This window comes from Oryctolagus cuniculus, chromosome 1 (assembly GCF_051225735.1).
Source record: "Oryctolagus cuniculus isolate XC-2025 breed Fujian yellow rabbit chromosome 1, ASM5122573v1, whole genome shotgun sequence".
In the NCBI taxonomy this organism is placed as follows: Eukaryota; Metazoa; Chordata; class Mammalia; order Lagomorpha; family Leporidae; genus Oryctolagus; species Oryctolagus cuniculus.
The window spans coordinates 2244897-2257727 of NC_142867.1; the positions used below are offsets into that span (position 1 = coordinate 2244897).

Genomic DNA, 12831 nt, shown 5'->3' on the forward strand with positions numbered 1-12831 from the left:
GCACTTCCTGTCCAGACGCCAGCAGCGTCTCTGGGGAAGGTGGTTGGGGGAGGGGGGACTGAAAACCACGCAGGGTGACCCTGGCCTGGGCCAGCAGCAGGTGCCCATCCTCAGGTAGCAAGGGCGGGGGCTGGGTCTCCGTGGGGCCACCCTGTGTCTGACGACACTCTCTCTCTACACAGAGACGCCCTCTCTCGTCTGCAGCGTGGGTAGGACTCTAGAAATGAGTCTTAACGCATGGAGTGGTTTTACTGAGTGACTTAAAATACGGTTCTTAGCGTGTGTCCAGAGCTTGGCTGGAGTGTTGAGGTTTAAGTTTGTCCTTTGACCTCCCCAGCCAGCTTCTGACGGCGAGACGGGTCGGGTCTGCCGGGCCCTGCCCCTCCTTGAAAGGATGTACTTGGTTCTAACTCACCTCATGTCTCCTCTCTTGATTGTCTTTCCCTGCTGTTGCTTGTGGATTTTCAGATTATAAGACCGGGTTTGGAGGCAAATTTGGTGTTCAGTCCGAGAGGCAGGACTCCTCTGCTGTGGGGTTTGATTACAAGGAGAGACTGGCCAAGCACGAGTCCCAGCAAGGCACAGTTGCCCCCCAGCCCCCTCCCTTGCAGTGCAGCCACTTCCAGCACAGACTCCGGGGGCCACCGTGGTGCCAGCAGTGCAGTCGTCCTGGTCAGCCAGCTGCCCGGGCCGTGGGCACTGCAAACTTCATGCTAGAGAGGTGAACTTGGGCCTGGACTCCCATTCGTTTTTCTCCCACGTGATGTTAGGGGTTTGTGTTGGATAAGATGTTAGTTTGCTGGTATGTCTTCCTTATTTTTTTAAAAAAGAATTATTTATTGAAAAGGCAGAGTTACAGAGAGGCAGAGGCAGAGAGAGAGAGAGAGAGAGAGGTCTTCTATCCGCTGGTCCACTCCCCGAATGGCTGCAACGGCTGGAGCTGGGCTGATCCAAAGCCAGGAGCCAGGAGCTTCTTCCGGGTCTCCCACATGGGTGCAGGGGCCCAAGTACGTGGGCCATCTTCCACTGCTCTCCCAGGCCACAGCAGAGAGCTGGCTCGGAAGTGGAGCAGCCGACACTTGAACCGGCGCCCACGTGGGAGGCTGGCACTGCAGGCGGTGGCTTTATGTGCTGTGTTACAGTGCCAGCCCCTGGTGTTTTGTTGTGCCGCCGTGAGATGTCTAGTTCTAGAAGTGAGGACCCTGGTCTCAGCAACATGTTAAAAGAGCATGTTTCACCGTCGACCATGACCCTGACAGAGCTGGGCCCTGCTGCCTTTGAGAGGAGGCTCGGCCACACCCCCGGCCATCAGAGGGTCCACGAGCCTGGACGGTGAGGGTGGGGGGCGGCGGTGTCCGTGTGGTTTCTCTGTGTCCTTTGTGGCAGTGTTTCCTGGCCAGGGAAGGAGGTTCTTGTGTCTGTCTTGTTTCTTTGATGCCACATCAGTGTGGCGCACAGTGTGACGCCACAGAGCCATCCCTGTGCACGCAAGGTGTTGGGGGGGCGGGTGTCGGGAGTGTGAACCACAACCGCTTTTCCTCAGTGCGGGCTCGCAGTGCTCCGGGAGGTTCCTGGCAAATGGAATTAAAGGTGTCTGCCTTACTGCCGAGAGTCTTTGAAACCACGTGGAGTGTTTTCATTGTCCCCATTTTCCACGGGCTTCCTGAAGACTCTCTCCTAAATTCATTCCCTTCAAAACTGGGCGCAAGTGTCAGAGCCTAGAGCAGGACAGGGAGAAGAGCAGTTCTGAACCCCCAGGGTGGTGTCAGGCCCGCGCCTCCGTGCCCCAGCCCCGCGGGGCATGGCCCGGCCCGGCAGTCTGCATGGCCGTGGCGCTGCCGTGGATCTGCGGGGCTGGAGGAGTTTCCATGTGTTTTTTTTTTGTTTGTTTTCAAAAACAACAGAGCAAAACCCCATTGAGCTTTTTAGTGCCCAGTAGAGAAGCACCCAGGAAGCAGATGGGAATCCGCGCCCACGGGTGTGCAGGAGACGGTGCTAGTGAAGTGGCGCATTGCAAACCTGTCCCCTGCCCCTCCTTGGCTTGTCCCTGCCGGCCTGCTGCCCGTCCCCCTTCCTGCCCTCGGGAGAATGCCGGAAGCATGGCGGCATGCCACGGCCTCTGTCTGCTTCTCACCTGCCTGCGCGCTGGGTGCTGTGTTAGAACAAAACTTGCCGTTTGGAAGTCCCCGTCTCTGTGCTCTGGGTGCGTTCCCGGGCTGCCTCTGGCCTGTCTGCATGCGCCCGCGCCCGCGCCCGCACCCGCCCGCGCTGAAGCGTTGAGTTTGGCCTCCTTTCAGACTACTCCAGAGGATTCGGCGGGAAGTACGGCGTGCAGAAGGACCGGATGGATAAGGTGAGCGGCGCGGCCCGGGGCTGAGGGTCTTCTGCCCAGCCAGGCTTTCCTGGAGCTCTCGGCGTGCCGGCCGCTGTGTGCCCGGGTTCTGGAAGGGCTCCCCGTGGTCAGGCGTGCGTCCTCATAGAGGGAAGCCGTGCACAGGTGCTGCCACCCTCCCAGTTCGACGTTGGGGGTCTGGAGCTGGGCACACTCAGCGGTGAATGCCTGGGCCATCGTTGGAACCCAGGCATCTAACAGGAGAGCAGTGTAAGCTGAAATTATTAACGTTGAGCAAGCTTGGAAATGGGTCCAACTGACCCCCTGGGGAGAGTTCGTGGCTGCCATCTTGGATGGGCAAGAGGAGGTCATGGCATCCCTGCGGGAGCCCCCTGGTCGGTGCTGGCTGGGATCTGTCATCGCAGCCACTGGCAGGTACTCTGCACCAAGGCTTCTCTTACTTATTTTTAAGTTATTTTTGAAAAAAATTTCTTTATTCAAAAGACAGAGTTAGAGGAAGAGACAGATCTATCCACCGGTTCATTCCCCAGATGGACACAAGAGCCAGGGCTGGGCCAGGCCAGAGCCAGGAGCCTCTTCAGGGTTGCCCACGTGGGTGGCAGGGGCCCAGGTAGTTTGGCCATCTTCTTTTTTCTGCCTTCCCAGGGGCATTAGGGAGCTGGATCGGGAGCAGAGTAGCCAGATTTGAACCAGAAGTGGTGGCTTAACCTGCTGCGCCACAGGTGCCAGTCCCCAGGATTTCTGGTTAACCTTTCACTTCGGGCCAGCTCAGAGCCTTAGCGAGTCCCTGAGTGATGGGAACTGTCACTTGAGGTTCCCAGACTGTGTGGGGTCACACAGGCTGCTGCCCAGTCGCTGCCTTCCTCTGTGAGCTGAGCCGCGTCTCCCCTCAGTCCAGCCCCACGCAGAGGGGGGCCTCACCCTGCCCGCTCCTGGGCTTGGGCACGGGCAGGGCTCTGTACAGCAGGGCTCCTGGACTCCCTGTGAGCTGCTGGCCTTTGGACACCTGTGCTCGGAGGGCACGGGGTTCTGCTCCCATCGGCCTTGTGGTGACCACACATGTCCTCACCCCGTGGTCCTGGGCCGGGGCTGACAGTGCGGGCCTGGCAGCACGTAGCCGCGCCGGTGGCCTGGCCGGGGATCCTGCGACAGTGACGGTTTGAGTTGAGTCTATGCAAGTGGACAGGCGTTCTCTGGCCTTGAGGGGGTCGGGGCTGCCAAGCAGAGCACGTGGCATGGGCAGGTGCACCAGAGAGGGGCCAGGGATGGTTCCAGTGACCACAGGGAGCCCTACGCACCGTGTGGAAGGAGTTAGGCAGGGCACCAGTGAGCTGTGCGTTTAAGCCCCCAGTCCCAGAGTGCACTGGAGGGTGGGGGGGCCGGGGATGGTGGTGGTGTGAGAACGACCAGAGGTGTGGGCAGCGGTTTCGGGGTTGGGGTGTGCAGGAGAGAGGAGGCTGGGAGGAGTGGGTGTGGGGAGGCTGGGTAAGGCCAGCTTGGGGAGGTGGCTTGGGCTTGACGGGGGCTGTGCCGTGCAGAGCGGGTGCTGGGGTTGCATTGCACCGCTGCAGTGAGACCGGTCAGAGCAGGCTGAGTGGGTTGGCCAGGGCCACAAGGAGGAAAGGCGCGAAGGGGGTACGTCGGACGCCGCGGCTTTGAGGCCGGCAGCTGATGAGGCCTCTGTCTCTTGGACGTCTGGGTCAGTGTTGATGGTGCTGCCGTGCTGCGGGTGAGGCATGTGTGAGGTGCTCCCTCTTGCTGTCCCTTTCAGCTCTGAGCAAGGGCAGTGGTCCTCTCTGCTGGGCTGCTGTGTGGTTGAGGAGGCCACTGTCCATGGTCCCGGGGCATGGCGGGGGGCTGGGACCCAGGCCATGCTGTGAGCTGTCCCCTGCGAGCAAGGTGGTGTCACTGATGACAGGGTCGGCGGAGGTCCTTGTGGGTGTGGAGACCAGGGAGAGGGCCCAGCAGGTCCCGGGCTGCGGTGAAGCGGGTGACTCGGCGTCTGCCGAGGCGCCAGCGGGTCCCCTCCTGGAGAGCGGGAGGAGGAGTGAGCTTCGCCCGGGGTTGGCTCGCCTGGGCCTGAGTGAGACAGGGCGAGCGCGGTGCTCCTGAGGACCCTGGAGGGCGGGCGGCTGGCGAGGCCTCAGGACGTGACGCTGCAGAAGCGAGGACTGGGGTGGGGTGGGGCCCTGTCCTCCCCGGGACAGACGGCCCCTCTCAGATGGAGTCCGAGGCTCGGGAAAGCAAGGGTACGTTTGGAGGAAGAGAAGACTTGCCAGGCCAGGCGGGCGGCTCAGAAGAGACGGTGCTGTCTGCACTAAGACGGGCCTGGAAGGCAGAGGCCGTGCTGGGTGTGCAGGGGGAGCAGGGGGAGAGCTTCTCTCGGGCAGAGGCTGTGCTGGGTGTGCAGGGGGAGCAGGGGAAGAGCTCCTCTCGGGCAGAGGCTGTGCTGGGTGTGCAGGGGGAGCAGGGGGAGAGCTCCTCTCGGGCAGAGGCTGTGCTGGGTGTGCTGGGTGTGCAGGGGGAGAGCTCCTCTCGGGCAGAGGCCGTGCTGGGTGTGCAGGGGGACCTCCTCTTGGGCAGAGGCTGTGCTGGGTGTGCAGGGGGAGCAGGGGGAGAGCTCCTCTCGGGCAGAGGCCATGCTGGGTGTGCAGGGGGAGCTCCTCTCGGGCAGAGGCCGTGCTGGGTGTGCAGGGGGAGCTCCTCTCGGGCAGAGGCTGTGCTGGGTGTGCAGGGGGAGCTCCTCTCGGGCAGAGGCCGTGCTGGGTGTGCAGGGGGAGCTCCTCTCGGGCAGAGGCCGTGCTGGGTGTGCAGGGCGAGCTCCTCTCGGGCAGAGGCCGCGCTGGGTGTGCAGGGGGAGCAGGGGGAGAGCTCCTCTCAGGCCGAGGCTGTGCTGGGTGTGCAGGGGGAGAGCTCCTCTCGGGCAGAGGCCGTGCTGGGTGTGCAGGGGGAGCAGGGGGAGAGCTTCTCTCGGGCAGAGGCTGTGCTGGGTGTGCAGGGGGAGCAGGGGGAGAGCTCCTCTCGGGCAGAGGCTGTGCTGGGTGTGTGCAGGGGGAGCAGGGGAGAGCTCCTCTCGGGCAGAGGCTGCGCTGGGTGTGCAGGGGGAGCTCCTCTCGGGCAGAGGCCATGCTGGGTGTGCAGGGGGAGCTCCTCTCGGGCAGAGGCCGCGCTGGGTGTGCAGGGGGAGCAGGGGGAGAGCTTCTCTCGGGCAGAGGCTGTGCTGGGTGTGCAGGGGGAGCAGGGGGAGAGCTCCTCTCGGGCAGAGGCTGTGCTGGGTGTGTGCAGGGAGAGCAGGGGAGAGCTCCTCTCGGGCAGAGGCTGTGCTGGGTGTGCAGGGGGAGCAGGGGGAGAGCTTCTCTCGGGCAGAGGCTGTGCTGGGTGTGCAGGGGGAGCAGGGGGAGAGCTCCTCTCGGGCAGAGGCTGTGCTGGGTGTGTGCAGGGGGAGCAGGGGAGAGCTCCTCTCGGGCAGAGGCTGCGCTGGGTGTGTGCAGGGGGAGCAGGGGAGAGCTCCTCTCGGGCAGAGGCTGCGCTGGGTGTGCAGGGGGAGCTCCTCTCGGGCAGAGGCTGCGCTGGGTGTGCAGGGGGAGCTCCTCTCGGGCAGAGGCTGTGCTGGGTGTGCAGGGGGAGCAGGGGGAGAGCTCCTCTCGGGCAGAGGCTGTGCTGGGTGTGTGCAGGGGGAGCAGGGGAGAGCTCTCGGGCAGAGGCTGCGCTGGGTGTGCAGGGGGAGCTCCTCTCGGGCAGAGGCTGTGCTGGGTGTGCAGGGGGAGCAGGGGGAGAGCTTCTCTCGGGCAGAGGCTGTGCTGGGTGTGCAGGGGGAGCAGGGGGAGAGCTCCTCTCGGGCAGAGGCTGTGCTGGGTGTGTGCAGGGGGAGCAGGGGAGAGCTCCTCTCGGGCAGAGGCCGTGCTGGGTGTGCAGGGGGAGCTCCTCTCGGGCAGAGGCCGTGCTGGGTGTGCAGGGGGAGCTCCTCTCGGGCAGAGGCCGTGCTGGGTGTGCAGGGGGAGCTCCTCTCGGGCAGAGGCTGCGCTGGGTGTGCAGGGGGAGCTCCTCTCGGGCAGAGGAGACTCTCCTGGGGTGAGGGACCGCTGTGACGCGCTCCTCTCCTTCCCGCAGGTGCTTTTTTTTCCGGAGCCTGTCTGACACACACAGGCTGTTGCTAACTTCCTGCCTACCAGGAGCAGCAGCGGGCCCTGAGTGGTTTTGGGGGCAGCGTGTCTGGGAGGAGGGAGGGGTGTGCTCGGGGTATTGGAGGAGCCGAGGGGCTGGCAGCCCTGGTGCTGAGGAAGGCCCTTGGGCTGGATGTGGCTGGGTCCGGAGGGGCTCTGGCCAAGCTCGGCAGGGCTCCCAGGCTCCCTGTGAGCTGCCGGCCTTTGGACACCGGTGCTCGAGGGACTGGACTGGGCCAGCCCCAGCAGTGCTGAGCTCAGGACACCTGTGCCTGGCGTAGGGGAGTGTGGATTGGACTCGGCTTACCCAGGGTACCTCCCCCTTGAGACCCCTCTCCTGCTGGGTAGGTGAGGCCGTCTGAGCTGCCGGGGTTCCGTCAGGAGAGCCCTCTCGGCGTGAGCCTGGGGCAGCCACTAGGTGGCGGCAGTCAGCACGGTCATTGGTGGCACCCAGTGAGAGCTCTGCAGAACGGGAGGGGGCAGGCGTGCTGGGAGGTGGGGCTGGCAGGACTCCCATGTGCCCGAGGGAGGCTTCCGGGCTCTCTGTGGCCAGGCCTCCGCTGAGGGCCAGGCAGGGAAGGTTTGGGAAGGGCCCTGCAGGCTGTGTTGCTGGCCGATGGAGGTGTGTGCCTGTTGCAGGTGCTGCTGCCGGCTCATGGCCACCAGCAAGTGTGATTGGGAAGATTTTGATGCCTCAGTGAGTTTGCAGGAGAAGCAAAGCCTTCGGGTGTCAGCTGGGTCTTTGGAAAGGCCTGGGTTGGCTCTGAACACTGGTGTCAGCTGGGAGGCACGACAGGATGTGGCGAGGCGGGACAAGAGCTGTCCTGAGCCCTGGCCCTGTCTCTCTAGAACGCCTCGAGCTTTGAAGACGTCACAGAGGTGTCCTCTGCCTACCAGAAGACTGTGCCTGTGGAGGCTGGTGAGTCCCTGGTCCCTGCTGCTCCCAGGACGATGTGGGGGGCGGGGGGGCGGAGGTATGGCCCTTGGTGCAGAACCAGTTTGCTCCTGCCCAGGTGCAGAGGCGTCCTCCGGACACGGCGTCTGGTGGCCGAGGTGGCGGGGTCTGCCGGGAAGGGTGCTTCTGAAGGCAGAAGTGGGTTAGCTCAGCCCCGAGGACCCCCCCCCACCGTGGGGGCGAGGACCAGTTGTGGGAGGGGCTCAGCCCCATCCTCCCTGCCTCTCGCTGGACCCTGGACCTGATGGCAAGGTCTGTCCTGAGGGGCCTGCTGGGCAACCCTGGAGACAGCGTGTGTGCAGGAGGTGGACACGTGACGGGAAGTGCCAGATGCAGGCAGGAGGCAGCGCCCTGGGGGCTCGCTGCAGGCCAGTGGTCCCAGGACGCTGCTGGGCCCAGGCAGGTCTTGTGACATCAGTCACGTGTGTCGGGGTGCCTGTGTTAGGGGTTAGAGCAGAGGAAGTCTAATTTAACAGCCCACCCTTCAAAGCAGAGAGGGACTAGGTGGGAAGCAGGGGCGTGCTGCAGCGTTGGGACCCGTGTGACGGGCAGCTGAGTCCCAGCAGGCGGTTAGGTTGTTTATGGAGAGCGTTGGCACACAGCCTGCCCTGTCGTCTCCCGGGCCACTCCGCGCGCCCGCCGCCAGGTGCTGCCCACACTGGGTCTGCGGTGTTGACGCCGTGCGCCCCAGCACCCAGACAGAACCCCTGCTGTCCTGCAGCTCAGCCGTCCTCACGGGAACATCGCGCTCCGCGGCAGCTGCCGGCTCGCACGCCTCCTGCACTCTGCTTCATGCTTGGGTTTCGTTTTGGTTTTGGTTTTGTTTTAAAGATTCATTTTATTTAGTTGAAAGTCTGACTTACAGAGAGGGAGAGAGGGAGAGGCATTTTCCATCTGTGGTTCACTCCCCAAATGGCCGCAACTGTAGCCGGGCCAGGCTGAAGCCCGGAGCCTGGAACTCCAGAGGCCTGCGGGTGCAGGGGACGAGCACGGGAGCCGGATCGGAGGCGCAGCAGTGGGCACTTGAGCCAGCGCCCGTCACAGGCGGCCGCTCCACCTGCTGTGTTGGATCCTGGTCCCAGAGCTTGGGTTTTCCATTGGCGACAGGCAGTGTTGCAGTCTTTCTTGACAAGAAAGATGTCGGCTCAGGGCCGTGTGTCCCTTCAGGGAAGACACTTGAACTCGCGGTCCAGGTAACGGCACGGTGTGTGTTCCTCGGGACGACCGCCGCCTCTGGACGGCAGCAGCGGTTCGTACTCAGGGTTGAGGTTTACAAATTCCTGGTGTCCGCGGCCTCACTGGGGCCTGGCATCGGAAGTGAAAGTGGCCGCCGCTGTGCGATGGTGTCCGGTCAGCCCCACCAGGTGTACCGCGTGCTGTGCCGGCCTGACTCCTGGCCGGGGGAGGGCGCCGGTGTGGGGCCATTGTCTGGGGAGGCGTCCCGACACGCTCTGCTTCCTCCGCAGCCACCAGCAAAACCAGTAACATCAGAGCCAACTTTGAAAACCTCGCTAAGGAGAAGGAGCAGGAAGACAGGCGGAAGGCAGCCGCAGAGCGAGCGCAGAGGATGGCCAGGGAGAGACAGGAACAGGAGGAGGCCGGCAGGAGACTGGAAGTGAGTGGGGGGGAGCCTGCCCTGCCGCTTCCCAACGCACGTGTTCCCCGGCTCGGGAGCTCCCGGGCCCTGGGCTGCGCGTGGAGTCCAGAAGGGTCCCGGTGGGGGACTGGTTTACCTCCTGTGAGGATGTCCTCCAGGCAGCTCTCCAGGGTAGCAGGTGCCTCTGTGCGGGTCTGCTCCCTGCGAGGTAGCCAGCGGGGCACGGCTGTGGCACGCCCTCGCTGGGTCGGTGTGTGCACCCGCCAGCCCAGCCGTGCGTGGATGGGTGCCTGCGTGCTGCAGCCTTTTCGCCCATGGCTGCTGTCCCGCTGTCTCCCCGAGGCCCTCCGTACCCTCCGTACCCTCCGTACCCTCCCGGCCTCCCAGCACGCGCCCTTCCTGGGTGGCAGTTGAAGCAGCAGAAGAGGTTCCGTGAAGAAGGCCCTGTGCTCTCTCCAGCGGCTCCTGCTTCTGTGGGCCGAGCTGTGGCGTCTCCCCAGGAGGAAGTGGCAGGTGTCCAGCACGGCCCCGTGTGCCCCTGCAGCACGGCAGCCTGTGCTGGTGTGGCCTCACGTGCTGATCTGAGAACGAGTAGGACTTCTCCCGCGGCTCTCCTGGGGTGGCTGGGTGAAGTGTCCATCGTGGGCCTTCCCTCCCCCACATCAGCAGTGAGGGCTGCGGGCAGGGGGCAGCGGCAGCTGCTGGGCAGAGGTGCTGGCGAGCAAGCCCCACAGTGGGCCTCAGGCAGGCGGTGGAAGCAGGAGTCCGGCGAGTTCAGGCCATCACAGAGTGGCTGTGATTGATTAAGGTAGTGAGCAGGCAGTCCCGTGGTTGCCGTAAGCACTGGGAGCTTCGCGGGCTCCCGTGAGGTGTGGTTACGGCGCTGAGCCGCTGCAGAGCCGCGTTGGCGCCTCGCCGGGGTCTTCTGTCCGCGCGCCCTGACCCAAGCCTTCTGAGGCCCAGCAGCACCCGGGAGATGCGGAATGATGGGAGAAGGGGGTCTGCCGTTCCCCGCGGCACAGCACTCCCGCCCAGTGCTCGGCAGCGGAGGCGCACCCCTGAAGCCAGGTGACGAACGTGTGCCTTGGCAGCTGGGGAGGCCGACGTGGGCCTCCGTCTGCAGTCTGGGGTTTCCGGTGAGAGGGAGGGGCCTCTTGCCTTCTGCCCCGGGGACACACACGGGACGGCGGCTTCAGTGCTTAGCCTGTGCTTGTCCTGGGGCAGGTTGGCCAGGGACCTTGCTTCAGGTCCACAGAGCCAGGACGGGACAGTGCCGCTGCCGTCCCGGAGAGAGACGGCCTGTGGAGGGTGCCCAGGGAGGAGGGCTGGGCGGGACAGTGGGTCCATGCTGCGTGCCAGGTGGCCACTTGTGTACCGTGAAGCTGAGTCAGCAGCCAGACTGAGTGCTGGTCTCAGGTGCCCTCTGCTGGCGCTCAGGACACACCGAGAGGCCGCCTGCGGTCCTTGGCCCCATCACAGCTTTCCCGCCTGCCTCCCTCTTTGAGAAAACATATTTGGAAGGCAGCGCGGCAGACAGAGAGCCCCCATCCTCTGGTTCACTCTCCCAATGGCCGTGACAGTTGGAGCTGCCCCAGGTGGGAGCCCAGAGCCAGGGCCTCTGTCCAGTCTCTCACTTGGGCACCAGGGAACCATCGCCCGCTGCCTGTGAGGGCGCGTGCGCAGGAAGCTGGCTCTGCAGGGAGGAGCTGCTCTGTGACCTGGGGTGCCGGGGTCCCGGGTGGTGGCTTAGCCTCTGCACCCAGCACTGCCCCTCCAGCCTCTCTCTCTGCAGGAGCTGCTGATGGCAGGGCCCACCGGAAACTGCAGAACAGCCCCCCTGCAGACCCCTTCCCGGGTCAGGTCCGCACAGTTCCATTGTCAACGTGGGATCAGGCGTTCGCAGGATCCGGGGGTTGGGGACTGTCGTTTTGTTCACTGTGGCCTGCCCCGGGGGAGCCCCAGAGCCTCGTCTGTCGCACTTGGGAAATAGACTCACCACCTGGGGGTCCTGCGAGTCTCGGCCTGCCTCAGCCTGCCGCACCTGCTTCTGGTCAGGCATCAGCCTGTGATGCTGCGGCCGCCCAGTCCTGTGGCCCCTGCCGTGGGCGGTCTGGGGAGTGGAGGGCTGACGTGTGATCTTGCTTCACAGCGCCTTCTCTGGGAGTCCGTGAGGGCCTGGTCTGGGTCCTGGGTCTTTCTGCCCTCGCTTCTGGTGGTACTGTTCTCTTCTGATGTGTCGCCGCTGACTCAATAACATCCGACTGTGGTGTTCTCGATTGTAGGAGCAAGCCAGAGCCCAAAGGCAGAGTCCCCCTGCATCTCCCAGCCCTCAGCCGGCGGAGAGGCCGCCATCCAGCCCTGTCTACGAGGTCGGTGCTGTCGTCTGGTTTGTGATAGTCTGTGACGCCTGAGACCGGGTCTCTCGTGGGCAGACAAACTCTTGCTAGGTGATGCCAGCGTGGCTGCGGGGGACTTGCCCTGCCCTGCCCCTGGGGGGAGACTCTGCCTCCATCTTGGGCCCTGGGCAGGGACAGCGTGGGCAGTGCTGTGAGATGCAGGCTGGGGAGCACCAGGCAAGAGAGCCCGCAGGTGCCATGCCTGGCCTTGCAGGCCTGAGATTAAAAACCAGTCAAATCCAGTCCAGGACAGAGGGACTTAAACTCTTGGGAAAGAGCTCTGCAGGGGTGGGGGTGGTGCGGGAGGACTCGTCCCCTAGGAGTGACAGCCCTGACCGCCTGGTGTGGCGGGGCTGGTGCCTGCCCCTGTGCGTGTCGGCTGTGACTGGCGGCTGCTGCCCTGGACACACCAAGCATCCCCTGCCCTCACCCCAGGATGCTGCTTCATTGCGGGCGGAGCCGAGCTGCGGGGACCTCGGGGGCAGCGGAGAGCCAGAGCCCGGCCACCAGGCAGAGGCTCCTGACAGCCAGCAGGGCCTGGTCTACGGCCCGGACACTGTGTACGAGACCGCAGAGGGCCTGGGCGCCTATCAGTCAGGTACGGGCCCTTCCCGGGGGAGGGGCTCCATGTGCTCCCCTGGTCAGGGGAGGGGGCGTCCGTGTCGGCTCCCCTGGACAGCACTGGCGCTGGTCCTGCGGTGCTGTTGGAGTGAGCTGTCCTCAGTGCAGGCATGCGTCCCACTGGGAGTGCGGGGACTCGCCCTGGGGACGTGCACCAGGCCTGGCTGCTGGCGTTCTCAGAGTGGTGGCGGCGTGGGTCACGGCCGTCGTGGCCTCCCGGGAGGCTGCAGTTGAGGTTTCCAGGTTGCTTCCTGGCAGTGGTCAGGGTTTCCCTCCCTGGGTGCTCTCAGCACTGGAATCCATGGATTTGCCCGGGAAAGCTGAGTGCATTCCGCGTGGGACTGGGGGCCGGCTCTTGTCCCACGTGGGTGGGCACCCTGCTGTCACTGTAGGGTCTGACTGCTCGCCCCGGCCCTGGGCGAGCGCCGGCTGAGAAGCAGGTAGCAGGAGCGTGCGCGGCAGGCCTTGTCGCCGCTCAGCCCCTGTGGTCTGTTTCAGAGGAGAACAGCTACGACGACTACGAGAACGCGCTCGGGATCACGGCCACGGCCCTCTACGACTACCAGGCTGGTGAGCGTGGGGCCGGGCTCCTCTGCGCCCTGCTAGAACGGCTGGAGCTATGCATTTCAGGCCTTGCGAGTGCAGGGCAGTTGTCAGTGTAGTGCTGGGAGCCCCACGTCTTCCTCACGTGTGCCCACACGTGCACCTGTCCCACGCAGCCGCCTGCGTGCATGTCGTAGGAGCAG

At 64.5% G+C, this 12831-nt stretch overlaps 1 protein-coding gene across 4 annotated transcripts in view; it reads left to right on the plus strand.

The window, feature by feature from the left end:
- Positions 1–12831, plus strand: part of CTTN (cortactin) — a 31673-nt gene that overhangs the window by 16811 nt on the left and 2031 nt on the right. For 2 of the 4 annotated variants that reach the window (XM_051839159.3, XM_070061854.2), the window contains exons 10-16: positions 469–579; positions 2298–2353; positions 7366–7435; positions 8938–9086; positions 11351–11437; positions 11900–12062; positions 12584–12655. In XM_051839159.3, the coding sequence (XP_051695119.1) occupies positions 469–579; positions 2298–2353; positions 7366–7435; positions 8938–9086; positions 11351–11437; positions 11900–12062; positions 12584–12655 (708 nt within the window). Of the gene's footprint in view, positions 1–182; positions 210–468; positions 580–2297; positions 2354–7365; positions 7436–8937; positions 9087–11350; positions 11438–11899; positions 12063–12583; positions 12656–12831 lie in introns of all 4 variants that reach the window. The other 2 variants (XM_089307120.1, XM_051839161.3) reach the window with 2 other exon arrangements.